This window comes from Salmo salar, chromosome 15, assembly GCF_965601325.2.
Source record: "Salmo salar chromosome 15, fSalSal1, whole genome shotgun sequence".
NCBI lineage: Eukaryota > Metazoa > Chordata > Actinopteri > Salmoniformes > Salmonidae > Salmo > Salmo salar.
In genome coordinates this window covers 66,339,924-66,354,049 of record NC_138305.1, presented here as the reverse complement: position 1 = coordinate 66,354,049, position 14,126 = coordinate 66,339,924, and the positions used below count along the sequence as shown (strand labels likewise).

Here is a 14,126-nt window from a genome sequence, read left to right as displayed (position 1 = left end):
CCCCCCCTTAAAATATTTAGATGCACTTTTGTAAAGTGGTCGTTCCACTGGATATTATAAGGTGAATGCACCAATTTGTAAGTCGCTCTGGATAAGAGCGTCTGCTAAATGACTTAAATGTAAATGTATGGATGCCAATGACGGTACTTTTGCTCTTTCTCTTCTCTACAGCTATTCATGGAGTCTGCAGTCTTGGTACTATTGGTCTTTTACATGAAGAGACACAGGTGGTGAGACCAAAATAAGACAACTTCATCCAATGCTTTTGATCCCTCTGGTGGCAACGCTGCACTTTTGATTGACTACCGGTATACTCCTCACTTCAGAATTATTCACATTATTCCTGTTTCTTTAATCTACCCCCCATTTCATCCGCTCATATTTAGCTAAGTATTTCACCCATTGATATTTAGTTTAGTATGTTTTTTTATTTTTTATTTTTTTACTGTGATCAATAATTTCAAGCAGTTTTTCCATCACTGATAATGACTCCTTTTAGGTCAGGCTTCATGATCGACAGCACAAAATCAACATGGGACAGGTGTTAGGAAAACTGGTCCATTATCTCACATAAACATTCTGTAGAACTGTTATGTGTAAATACTTAAGTCGTTCCACCAATTTGGTGCCTTTTGAGAAGTGTAAGTTGGCAACAACAACAAAAAATGTCAAATTCACCTAATTATAATATTGTCATAAAGAGCACATGTTAAAAAAACTAGTCTTCCCATTTTAATAAGTTAAATAAATAAAAGTGCCTATTAAGTGTCAAATAAAGTAACAGGGTTGACAATTTAATCTTAAAATCAGCCATAAATCCCCTTGTGACAGGAAGCTTGTGTGCAACAGGGAGTGGAAATTAAATGCAAGCTTCACAAAAAATGAAATTGGGTAACATGGTTGACATGGTATGCTTGACCTGCTCAGTTTTCCCTCCACAAAACACCAGAAAATGGCCAAATATAGTAGAACCAGGTCTCCTGCTATGATTTCACTATTAAAAAAAAGAAATCTAATTTTATTGGTCACATACACATATTTAGCAGATGTTATTACAGGTGTAGCAAAAAGCTTACAAGCATTTCACTATTAGATGTCCAATGTTTCTTAAAAAAAAAAATCTTTTAAAAAGGAATTGTTTCACCATATTGAAGCAAGCATTCAGTTCACGTAACAGGGTTGACCTTAAAATAAAGTACAAGACCAATACTTACTGAGGGCTAAATAAAGGGAGAGTAATCAAGGTGATAATGAGGTCCAGGTGTGTGTAGTGATGGGGAGCAGGTGTGCGTAATGATGGTGCCAAGACCGGTGGTTAGTACACCGCTGACGTCGAGCATTGGAGAGGGAGTAGGTGTGACACTTGGAGACATTTTGGGGTTAAGAGGTGACACAGAGTTGATGGAGCGACATATCAAAATGCTATATTTTGGCACTTCAAAAAGTCTTTATTCATATTAAAAATGAGATTTATTGAATTCTCCATGTTGTCTAAATTAAAGAGCACTTCATATAATATAACAGGCTTTTAAAATGCAATATTGGTGCACGATTTCTACTTAAAATATCAAAGGGACGGAAAAGGAACCCATTTCGTGGAATGACCCACTTAATGTGTAATAAATCCAATGCATTTTCAATGACTAGATGTGTGTTTTTGGGGGGTAAGGAAGGGGAAGGGTGATTAATGACTTTCTTCATAATGTATATGAATGGAAGTTGGGCTTTATGGACCCCTGATACATGCAATGACTTGGGGCATGTGAATGCATGCACAAAACAAAAAACTGATGAACTGCACTGCATTAATGCAATGTACATATGCATGAGTCAACTGTATTGTTTGAAAGGAAGTCATTGTAAGATACTGAACACTACTCTCTGCTCATCTTCATTCCAAAGCATGTCTATTTAGCTTTGAGTCATGTTGGCTCAACATACTCACTGTAAAATGTCCTGATCGTCAACGGCACGTTGCATTGAGTATAGAAAAAGTATTCCAGTAGCTAGGATTTTGAAAGCAAAGCCCATCTATAGTGCAAGTACACACCTGAACTTTGCATATCTTAAAACACTGCCCAAGTGCATTTGTTTTTCACGCTATCTTCAACAATATTTTAACGCTGTGATGAGATTTGTCCTCCAACTATATTAGTCCAACATGCATCCAACAATGCATCCAACATGCATTGCATTCAGTGCTAATTTGAAGATACTGTATGTGTATAGCTGTTCCTCTTACTAGCCAAAACACACTGCATTGTCCTGGTTTAAATAAGGGGTTGAGTGTCTCCCATTGAGTGTTTTGAGAATAAAACATAGTAGGTAGCTGAATAAAAATGATTAAACCCAATCGATGTCATGTCTGTTATAGCGTTAAGTATTTTGTTGACATGAAGCTAACTTTAGCTAGCTAAAGGAAACAGAAGTGTCAATGTAGCGGAAGTGGTACTGCCCTGAACGATTCGAGGAGAGAGACGGAGGACGGAGGCTGCATCGTCCAGAGAAAAAGCAGGAATTAGAACCGTAAAAATTGTGAGTTTGCATACTCGGGGACCCGAGAAAAGTTCATTTATGTATTATGCTTTTATTTCGTGTGTTCAATATTACGCAGTATATCCGTTTCGGTGTAATTATATTCGTTAGCCATCATGCTAGCTCGCTAACTTAAATTATACAACGCTCCTCGGTGAAGTGTGCTGAACAAGGACTTGTTTTCTAGGTGGCTAGTAAGCTAGCTGAGCTCATGCCAAACTAGCTAGTTAGGCCATGTACGCGAATTGAAAATGGTTAGCTATAACTGAAATTTATCAGCTATAACTGATAAAGCGGGCAACATTAGCTAAATCGTAGTAGAAAATAACCATTGACTTATTCCTACTGAAATGGACATGCGAAAAGTCGATAACCGCAAACATCGTATTTTACAGATAGCTAGCTACTCCTAGCCATTTGACCGACCCTCCACTATTCTGAGGTGGTGTGCTGCAGCTAGCCGTCGACTAGCATCTATAGCTAGCTTCTAACAGGCAGAACACAGGCCTTTGCGGCTAATGTAATGTCACAAGCTGACCCGCAACGTTAGCCGGATAATTATTTTGATTCAACAAGAACACATGTCTACGCCAGCTAGTTAACTACTTTAAATTATATCGTTTGACAAGGATGGTAACCAACGTTACCGTTTGCGAGTTAAAGTTAGTTACATCAAGCCTCTTTCCGCAACGTTAACTAGCTAGCAAATGCCCCGCCATTCAACCACCGTTGTTTAATATCGCATTAAATTGGCTAACGTTAGCTAGTAATAACCAACACGTTAACGTTAGATTGCAAAACAATATACATAACATATGCCCCACTAAAGAGGTTAGGCAGCTTATATATCGACATTAACCTTTCTATATATTTATTTATTGAAATTAGCTACAATATATTGATTTCAAACGGGGTAGCTAGCTAGGGGCGGGTGAAGACGCATCGAAAGGTTATTAATGTCGATTGATTGTTCTGTCAGAATTGGATAGCAGTGGTTAACTTAACGATATGTAAAGGTAGCTTGCTAAATTGATGACATTATCGACCCATTAATATACATCTCTGGTTAGCAATTTTATGCATGTAGTATTACAAGTTATGTAGTGAGTGGTGCCGCCCTACGGCCCCACTACGCATTACTGCCACTACTATCTAGTACAAGCTTGCGTGCAAGAACACATTCAGGACATGAACACACCACCATGCCTAGTTGTATGGAACTCTTACAATGGCGGCCATGCACCAGTAAAACATTAAGGCTAAGTGTAGTTCTACATAGCTTCCTGTTTTAGCTAACATTCAATTGCAATCATATTCATAGAAAATTGCATAATCATGGCGCAAATCACTGAAGTCACTTATTTAGCTATATTTGAAATGGCCTTAGTTCTGGTAGTATGAAAGTAGTTAATATCAGAGTCCCCTAGACATTAATTCATAAGAATGGCCTAATCTAACCAATCTATCTAAAAACCAAAAGAAGGAACATGAACATTAATCAGTTAGATTAACCTACTGCCCTGTGTCACCTCTCAGCAGTTTGAATAAATTCGGTAATTGACTAGTCATATGTAGGGTGCTATAGGTATATCTAATATAAATAGTCCTTTCCTTCATCTGCACTATAAAAAGGCCCACCAGACTATTTCGATACACTCCTGACATTCTACTCTCTTTTCTTCTCACAGACTGAAAAATGGACAAGAACGACCTGGTACAAAAGGCCAAGCTCGCTGAGCAGGCTGAGCGCTATGACGATATGGCTGGGGCCATGAAGTCTGTGACGGAGCAGGGTGGGGAGCTCTCCAATGAGGAGCGCAACCTGCTGTCAGTGGCCTACAAGAACGTTGTGGGGGCACGCCGCTCATCCTGGCGGGTCATCTCCAGCATCGAGCAAAAGACAGAGGGCAACGAGAAGAAGCAAGCCATGGCCAAGGAGTACCGGGAGAAGATTGAAACCGAGCTGCAGGACATCTGCAACGATGTGCTGGTAAGAACTGTTGTGGTCCACCCTCTGAAATATAACTTAAAATTTCTCTCTAGGTAGGTATGCTGATTTCAATCATTTTTGTCTTCTCTTTCAGGGACTTCTTGACAAGTACCTGATTGCCAATGCAACTGCAGCTGAGAGCAAGGTGTTCTACCTGAAAATGAAAGGCGATTATTATAGATACCTGTCTGAGGTAGCAGCTGGTGATGCAAAAAAGAGTAAGTAAACAAGACAAGAGTTTATTTAGTTATATGAAATACACCAAATCACATCATGACTGCTAATGGATCAGATGTCTGGATAGAGGAAAATGTTAAAATATTCCATAAAGATGTGATGAATTGTACTGCTAAACACTAAGTGCTCAAATTCATCCTTTCCCTTCTTGTTGCCTTTAAAGCCACAGTGGATAATTCCCAGCAGGCATACCAGGATGCTTTCGACATCAGCAAGAAGGAGATGCAGCCAACACACCCCATCAGGCTCGGCCTGGCCCTCAACTTCTCTGTCTTTTACTATGAAATCCTCAACAACCCTGAGAAGGCCTGCACCTTGGCCAAGACGGTGAGCAAGCGACTTCAAGTGCCAAATCATGCCGCCTCAGCTTTCACCCCCAAGACAATCAAAAAGTGCTTCACTCAAAGAATGCAGAGCCATTGTGACATGTCTTATCTTGCCAGTTTCTGCATTTGTAAGAAGGCACTTTGGCTCAGCATACCACTATTTTAACAAGTGACTGGCGTGACAATAACTGCATGCATTTGTGGAGCAAAGGGTTAGCTGTGTACTGGAATAACTGGTGGCAATTTAGCATTCTATTCTTAGTGTAATTTCCTCTTTACAGGCATTTGATGAAGCCATCGCTGAACTCGACACCTTAAATGAGGATTCCTACAAAGACAGCACCTTGATCATGCAACTACTAAGGGACAACCTGACTGTAAGTCTTAACCTTCTTTTTTCTGTTTGTGTAATTATTAAATGACTTGACACCAATTCCTCTTATTGTAATTTCTTCAAGTCGACCCATTGATGCTTCCAGTTACATGCATATGTTTTGTTCATTTCAATGGCATGGTGTAGAAGGTACCAAATTCAGTTTGGGGAGTATAATGTAACAAACTTTCTCTTTTTTTGCAGCTGTGGACATCGGAAAACCAGGGAGATGAGGGAGAGACCGGAGAAGGGGAAAACTAATGGAATTGCACTGTTAATCTACCTACACTCTTAAACACAAACAGCTTATAAACATCCCCCTCCACTCCATCAACCCCTCCCCCCTCTGTATGACAAGCAGCCGGAATTGTTCCTGACCAACTAGTTTATCCCTCTCAGGTCACTGAGGCGACAGGGTAATGTCCAGTTGTTAGCAGGTTGTCATTTTGTTTGTGAAAATAATGTGGTTGTATTGAGTAGCGAGTCCATGTTGCTGTTATTTTGGGTTGTTTTTTTTTGTGTGTGTGTGCTAAATTGGGGGTGTGAATGACTGACTGTGCTGGGGGCGGGGGTTGTTAATTCTAATCGTCCTTAATTCCTTTGTCCCACCTAGCTGGTTGTGCATATTTCATCATTTTTGTTACGGTCATTTTTTGTGTGTGATTTGTCATGGTATTGCAGGTTTAACGTATGGTTATTAAACTGGCAGTTAATTTTCACCAACACTGATGCTAAGTGTTATATTTTCTTCCCCACGTCACTATTGCTTGCTTCTGAAATTCAGACACAGTACAATCCTGTATTTAACTAACAGTGCAATTCTGCTGTGGGCTTATACAGAAAGGAGGCAGGCTGTATTGTGACACTGGCATCTGGGCGTTTTGCTCTATAATCACTTTCACAATTTCAAGGTTTGATTAAGGGACCCCTTACTTCGCCATGTTAGATTTCCTCCATTATAAGACATTCCACCAGAATTGTATTAGGCTTTTATGAAAGGCAGAACTCTTTTTGAACAAAGTGGATTACTGTCCTAATGGTATAACTCACTGTTCAAGATCAAGCGCTGCTTGAACTCAATACAATGAAAATTGTATGTGCTTAAATGTTGTTCTATGTATTTTGCAAGATTGACTATCTTTCTGTGAAACCTAAAGTAACTGAACCTTTTTTCGAAAATGTCTTATCACACTGTATCAACCCTGCTTGCAAAATATTCCTCTTAAAGCGGTTGTTTTCTCCAATGATTCTGTGCCTGGTTTTCTATTAGACACTTCAAAATGGAAGACGGTTCATGTCTCTTGTTTGACTGCCAAGAAGTTGAAATTGAGCTTAGACCGTCTTCTATTCTCTCTTAGAATCTCAACATATTTGTTATGTTTGTTCTATGGTTTGTAAGGTATGATGTCATAATTTGCTCTCATGCCCCTAAACTCCACTGCTTTGAACAAGCCTCAAGCCATTGCTGTACAATTTATTGTGAAGCAGCAGATTGGAGACCCAACCCATACCACAACCCAAGTAAGAAGCAGTGTCACAAATTCATAATATCAACACCACCATTACATCCCACAGAGTAAGACACCCATCTACATATAGCGGCCAGTCTGCTTTCTTAGAGTCAATTCTCATTATCTGAATAAATAAAATGTGGAACAGGCTATCTTGCTTTGTTTTTACTGACCAGTATTCTTTCTGGCCAAAAATGTGCTCCTATAACCAGGTTTCTATCAAACCTTTTCATGTGATTAAAATACATGTTGGAGAATTGGTTTTAATGACAGGCCTGATGGAAACAGCTGATTTGTCGGTAAACTTTCCAAATGTCGACTAAACAAAATATGCTAGACAAGGAGGGCTCTTTTTGTCGGTAAAATGTATTATATGAGAAATGTGGATGGAAATGCTTTTATACATAAATATCGACATAAGCATTATATCGGAGTAAACTTGCGGTCTCACGATATGTTGTGTGCTACTCCCACTGACTCGGGAAAGACATGATGGTTGATGCTTGGCTGCAAATTTCATGTAGTATAGGCTGTCCTACTTGCACTGTATCTGCGAGCTTTTGTTCAGAGCACACGTGCCAAGAACACAATATAGCTGAAAATGTTTTGTGACAAAATCATCAGTAAAGTTAATCATTCAATGGAAACCCATTTAACTTTTAGTCTTTATTTGGTACATGGGAATTTAACAGCAAAGTTGTTATGTGTACAATGTCATCACGCACGTCAATTTGATGGAAACATCTGGGGAAAATGCACATTGTATTTATGCTGTTTTTATAATATTGTCATGAAAATCTGTTGCCAATTGGATGGAAACCTAGCTTGAGACAGTCTATTTGCACAGTGCGCACATGGTTGTTAAAAGTTAGAATAGCTAAAAGTAGCTATTAATGAAATTGGGAAAACAGGTTATAGATTAAATGTTTGTCTTCCAAAAAACATCCCAGTTTCACTTAAGTAATAATTTGTAAACGGTCAAAGTCCAAGTGAAATAAGGTTGTGTTTAAGATTTTTTTGGAAGGCAGAATGTCTTCATCTTTATTTTTCAACAGTATTTACAAAGTACATTATGTACAATCATTGGTTTTTGCCAATTATCAACCTGGTCTCTGAGCATTTTGTATTATTCTGTATGTAAATCTGAGATAACATATAGAAAATAGACTTTCATATGGCATGTATTAATTTGTGGATGTCCATCTCCCATTTCTTTTGATATGTTATGAATTCTAGCAAGCTTGCTAGCGTTAGCTAGGCTAGGGGTTAGGGTTAAGTTTAGGAGTTACATTAATAAGGGCAAGGGTTAGATAAATTCAGTATCTGGTGTGACCACCAATTGCCCCATGCAGCTCTACAAATCTCCTTCGCATAGAGTTGATGAGGCTGTTAATTGTGGCCTGTGGAATGTTGTCCCACTCTTCTTCAATGGCTGTGCAAAGTTGCTGGATATTGGCGGGAACTGGAACACGCTGTAGTACACATCAATCTAGAGCATCCCAAACATGCTCAATGGGTGACGTCTGGTGAGTATGCAGGCAATGGAAGAATTGGGACATTTTCAGCTTCCAGGAATTGTGCATAGATCCTTGCGACACGGGGCCGGCCACACATTATCATGCTGAAACATGAGGTGATGGCGTCAAATGAATGGCACGACAATGGGCCTCAGGATCTCGTCACGGTTTCTCTGTGCATTCAAATTGACATTGATAAAATGCAATTATGTTCATTGTCTGTAGCTTATGCCTGTCCATTCCATAACCCCACCGCCGCCATGGGACACCAAATTCATAACGTTGACTTCAGCAAACCGCTCGCCCACACGACACAATACACATGGTCTGCAGTTGAGGCCAGTTGGACATACTGCCAAGTTCTCTAAAGCGATATTGGAGGTGGCTTATGGTAGAAAAATTAACACATTTTCTGGCAACAGCTCTGGTGGACATTCCTGCAGTCAGCATGCCAATTGCATGCTCCCTCAAAACTTGAGACATCTGTGGCATTGTGTTGTGTGACAAAACCACATTTTAGAGTGGCCTTTTATTGTCCCCAGCACAAGGTGCACCTGTGTAATGACCATGCTGTTTAATCAGCTTCTTGAAATGCCACACATGTCAACTGGATGGACTATCTTGGCAAAGGAGAAATGCTCACTAACAGGGATGTAAAGAAAGATAAATACGCTTTTTTGAAAATGTCTGGGATCTTTTATTTCAGCTGATGAAACATGGGACCAACACTTTACATGTTGCATTTATATTTTTGTTCAGTGTAGTTGAAAAGTTGCTAATTAGCGAAAATTATGAGATTCAAACTCTCAACCTTTTATACACCCACCCAACCACCCTACTTTTGTTTTTTTGCCTAAAGTAACCATCTGTCTTATGTAACCATACAGTACCAAACATAACATATTCTAATTTAGTATAACGAATTTACGTTTACGCTACGTCTAGTATATGAGACGAGGCTGCAGTGATGTATGCACCTGTCCAGGGGCGAAAATCTGATATCAACTTTGGAGGGGACAATTACATAACATTTTCTCAAGAGCAATTCCTGAGGGGGACACCAAAAGTAGTGCTGTAACACATAGCCTACATTGTAATATGGTAAATGTATATTGAGGAACCAAAGAAATAAGGTGTTTGCCGTACTCCTAACTACCGGTACCCAAAACTACACAACTAATCACAACAGCAATACCATTGCCTTTAACAAATCTTAGTTCAGTCACCAGTAAGTTGAGAGGGGGGGTATCCATGGCATTTTCCAATTATGTTCCTATTTTACAAGTTAAAAAAATGGAGAACCTTTCATAATGTTGCCAAACAAAGACTCAACAAACTTACCTGAGACTCCCTGTCTCTGCCAGTCTGTCCCTGCATATCTGTCTCCAACTCTGCTGTCTGTGTGCCATGGCTTCCAACAATAGCAGAATTTGCAAAGCTAGCGAGCACCAATTCCGTTTCAGTGGTGTTTGCTATAATCTTTGCTACCCGGGTTAAATAAAGGTGAAATAAAATAAATAAATAAAAGTTCCCTTGCGACAATTTAGCTTTTGCAATGAGACCATTAAATATATTTAAGACAATGGTAGAAGAGAGTGTAGTTCTGTTCAGTTTGGACCTCAGTTTATCTTTAACCTTATCGCAGGGACTTTGAAGCACAAACTTACATCATCTGCATGCTGATCTTGGAATAAATTGACTATAGCAAAGATTCCATCTTTGACGAGGCCACATAAATGGAATAGGTACTAGCTAGCTTAATAGTTAATATTTGCGTGCTAGCTCTGCATATTCAGCTAGTGTGTGTGCGCGATTGACTGGATTAACCTCACTTCAGTTACGTTCATTGAGTGCCTTTCAGACAGTAGCTACGACCCCTCTGTTACCTTGCCAACTAAGGAACTGGCAGTGGATCAAAACATTGTGAGGCAAAGGGTGGGGGGGGTCGCAATCTTTTGAAACTTAAAAACACGCTATTAAGTGTCTATAATCAGCACAATTGCTTTCATTGCGTATTATTAATATTATTTAAATTACATAGTTATGTTTCAGTGATATATTGGGGGGGACAAATCATATTTTTCTAAGGATGGGGGGGTCGTGTCCCCCCCGGGATTTCCACCCCTGCACCTGTCACATTTGTTTTAACAAATGTTGGACTTTTACTAAGTGCATATGATTAACAATGTTCCATTGTACATTTCCTTATCCTTTAACTGTTTGCAAAAACAAGTGTCGGGGACCCAGTTTTCTGTTTTTTCGAATCCCAGAATGTACGTGAACTACTTTTTAACGCAGAAGATTTAGTCGGGCCGCGTCGACATAGTTTATAATATTCATGGCCACGGAGTGACAAGGTTGGTGTTTCATAAGGGAACGCCGTTGGGGTCTTTGAGTGTCAAAAAAGATACACGTTAAAGAACACTATTTGAGGAGTCAATAAGCTTTTAATTTGACACGTCAAATAACACAATTCTATTATAGAATGTTGTGTGTGCTGAATTTGCACGTGCAAGCCAAGCGCCACCACTACTATCAGTAGCACTGTCAAAGCTTTCGACCAAATGGAAAACGTATGTGTGAGCATTTGGAATAAGATCAGGATAAAAAAAAGGAAATATATTTGATACAGATGTTATTAGCAACATCTGTAGTAGCTAGCTAGCTTTAGCTTGGTACCTAGCTAGCGTCAATGCAACCAGCCTGAAACTGCAGTCATTTTCAATATTCTTAGTAATGATGTAGGAATCGTTGTAAATATTAGCTAGGTAGCCACTTGTTGTTCGCCTATTGAAACTACTAGCTAGCCATCGACTTAATCCTGTTGCCCATAGCTAAAATGATAAGCAGCCAGCTAGCTTCGTTCTTGGACGGTGGGTGCTTGTTTGTAGACTTTTTAGTACAGCTTTGACAGTGCTACTGGTAGTAGTGGTGGCACTTGGCTTGCACGTGCAAATTCAGCACACACAACATTCTATAATAGAATTGTGTTATTTGACGTGTCAAATTAAAAGCTTATTTGAAGCGTCAAATGGTGTTATTTGACATATCTTTTTTGACACGCAAAGACCCAAACGGCGTTCCATACTGTACTTTAATGACAAAAAAAGAAAGTTTTATAGGCCAGCACTTTGTAAATTAAGTAATCTGACTGAGCTCTGTTTCCACCTTGGGCATTTGAATAAGGTCAGTCATTCTCCAATAATATAGATTTATAAATGCTATTTTCTGGAATTTATTTTGATTTCATTAGTGATGCTGGAATTGATAGGCAATCACGAGTCCGCCAACTTGGCTAGTGACCGTACCTAGCTAGCTGACAGCCTAACGTTAGATAACTAGCTATCTATGTACGTAGCTAAATAGCTAGCTAGCAAGCCATGTAGCTAAGCAAACAAGTTGCATTTCAAACAAATGACCGAACCGTTTGAATGCTACCTGCAAGAAATCTGCAATCTGTTTCAACGACGAACTAGTAAGCAATACCAATTTGCTAGTTAGCTACAGTAGTTAATTTAACTCACTGTGTACCAAGCATCAATGATCGTGTCACCAGAATAAGATCTTTGATTTTTATTGGAAAGGAGCATCAAGCAAATCACCTTGCACTTTCAGCACCCTGGGAAGTTCATAATTTATTAGCCCTTATTAATCTGTAAACAGCACGCTTTCCTGAAGAGTTGTAGTGGGAAGACCACACAACATGTCATAGTGTAACTCCAAAGCCTTGTTTCCATTGGCATTTAAAATTAGGGCCAAGTTTGAGCTGGCTCAAATGGAATTCTGAAATTCGAGCTGGGTTGATGGAAACCCGGACCAGTGCAGCCCAGTTTCACAACTGGTGCCAAAGGTGGCGCTCCCTCTTTTCCCCCTGCCCCGCTACAAAGTTTCTCCCTGCAGGCGGTCACTGAGTCCAAGGTGCTAAAGGAGCTCCTTAAACTTGACCCCAAAAAACCATCTGGGTCAGATGGTTTAGACCCTTTCTTCTTTAAGGTTGCTGTCCCTATCATCGCCAAGCCTATCCCTGACCTTTCTAACCTGTGGGGAGATTCCCATTGCTTGGAAGGCAGCCACGGTTAGTCCTTTATTTATTAAAGGGGGAGATCAAGCTGATCCTAACTGTTATAGGCCTATTTCTATTTTGCCCTGTTTATCAAACGTGTTGGAAAAAGTTGTCAATAATCAACTGACTGGCTTTCTTGATGTCTATAGTTTTCTCTCTGGTATGCAATCTAGTTTCCGCTCAGGTTATGGATGTGTCACTGCAACCTTAAAGGTCCTCAATGATGTCACCATTGCCCTTGATTCTAAGCAATGTTGTCCTGCTCTTTTTATTGACTTGGCCAAAGCTTTTGATACGGTAGACCATTCCATACTTGTGGGCTGGCTAAGGAGTATTGGTGTCTCTGAAGGGTCTTTGGCCTGGTTTGCTAACTACCTCTCTGAAAGAGTGCAGTGTATAAAGTCAGAACATCTGCTGTCTCAGCCACTGCCTGTCACCAAGGGTGTACCCCAAGGCTCAATCCTAGGCCCCACTCTCTTCTCAATTTACATCAACAACATAGCTCAGGCAGTAGGAAGCTCTCATCTATTTATATGCAGATGATACAGTGTTATACTCAGTTGGCCCCTCTCCGGATTTTGTGTTAAACTCTCTACAACAAAGCTTTCTTAGTGTCCAACAAGCTTTCTCTGCCGTTAACCTTGTTCTGAACACCTCCAAAATAAAGGTAATGTGGTTTGGTAAGAAGAATGCCCCTCTCCCCACAGATGTGTTTACTTCTTCTGAGGGTTTAGAGCTTGAGGTAGTCAGTCACCTCATACAAGTACTTGGGAGTATGGCTAGACAGTACACTGTCCTCTCAGCACATATCAAAGCTGCAGGCTAAAGTTAAATCTAGACTTTGTGTCCTCTATCGTAATCGCTCCTCTTTCACCCCAATTGCCAAACTATCCCTGATTCAGATGACCATCCTACCCATGCTAGATTATGGAGACGTAATTTATCAATCGGCAGGTAAGGGTGATCTCGAGCAGCTAGATGTGCTTTACCATTCGGCCATCAGATTTGCCACCAATGCTGTTGCTGCTTTGCATGATGTATTGCTGTCTCTACCTTCTTGCCACTTGTGCTGTTGTCTGTGTCCAATAATGTTTGAACCCTGTTTTGTGCTGCTACCATGGTGTGCTGCTGCCATGTTGTGTTGTTGTCATGTTGTGTTGCTACCAAACGCTATGTTGTTGTCTTAGGTCTCTCTATATGTAGTGTTGTCTCTCTTGTCGTGATGTCTCTTTTGTCCTATATTTTATTTAATATGTTTTTATTTTTAATCCCAGCCCCCATCCCCGCAGGAGGCCTTTTGCCTAGTTAAATAAAAAATAAAAACCGCTGTTACTATGCAACCACCATGTTGATCACGGCTGGATGCTGACACAACATTAGCTAGCACATGGACAAGCAGTACTGCGGTAATCCCACATTACACAAATTACTACCATAGCTGTTGGTTCATTTTTGCACTACACAAATTTTTTTGTGAGAACAGTCAGCCCTCAAATGCTAGCTACCTAACATTAGCTAGCAGGAATTTTAGCTGTCAAGGTCATATTGAAAGCTAGCTAGGTACATCATATCAA

General features: G+C 40.0%; 1 protein-coding gene across 1 annotated transcript; it reads left to right on the top strand.

Moving 5' to 3' along the window:
* Positions 1–2,204: 2,204 nt before the first annotated feature.
* 143b2 (14-3-3 protein beta/alpha-2) lies at positions 2,205–7,122 on the top strand. The gene is made up of 6 exons (NM_001140200.1): positions 2,205–2,535; positions 4,224–4,525; positions 4,620–4,743; positions 4,926–5,089; positions 5,370–5,465; positions 5,666–7,122. Exons 2-6 carry the CDS (start codon positions 4,232–4,234, stop codon positions 5,720–5,722), a joined length of 735 nt encoding a protein of 244 aa, NP_001133672.1. The 5' UTR covers positions 2,205–2,535; positions 4,224–4,231; the 3' UTR covers positions 5,723–7,122.
* The last annotated feature ends 7,004 nt before the right edge of the window (positions 7,123–14,126 follow it).

Excerpts from the sequence above, each read along its gene's own strand:
- 143b2 (NM_001140200.1), top strand. The coding sequence starts at position 4,232 with ATGGACAAGAACGACCTGGTACAAAAGGCCAAGCTCGCTGAGCAGGCT. Across the intron at positions 4,526-4,619 it reads ACATCTGCAACGATGTGCTG|GGACTTCTTGACAAGTACCT; the intron begins GTAAGAACTGTT and ends CTTCTCTTTCAG. Across the intron at positions 4,744-4,925 it reads AGCTGGTGATGCAAAAAAGA|CCACAGTGGATAATTCCCAG; the intron begins GTAAGTAAACAA and ends TTGCCTTTAAAG.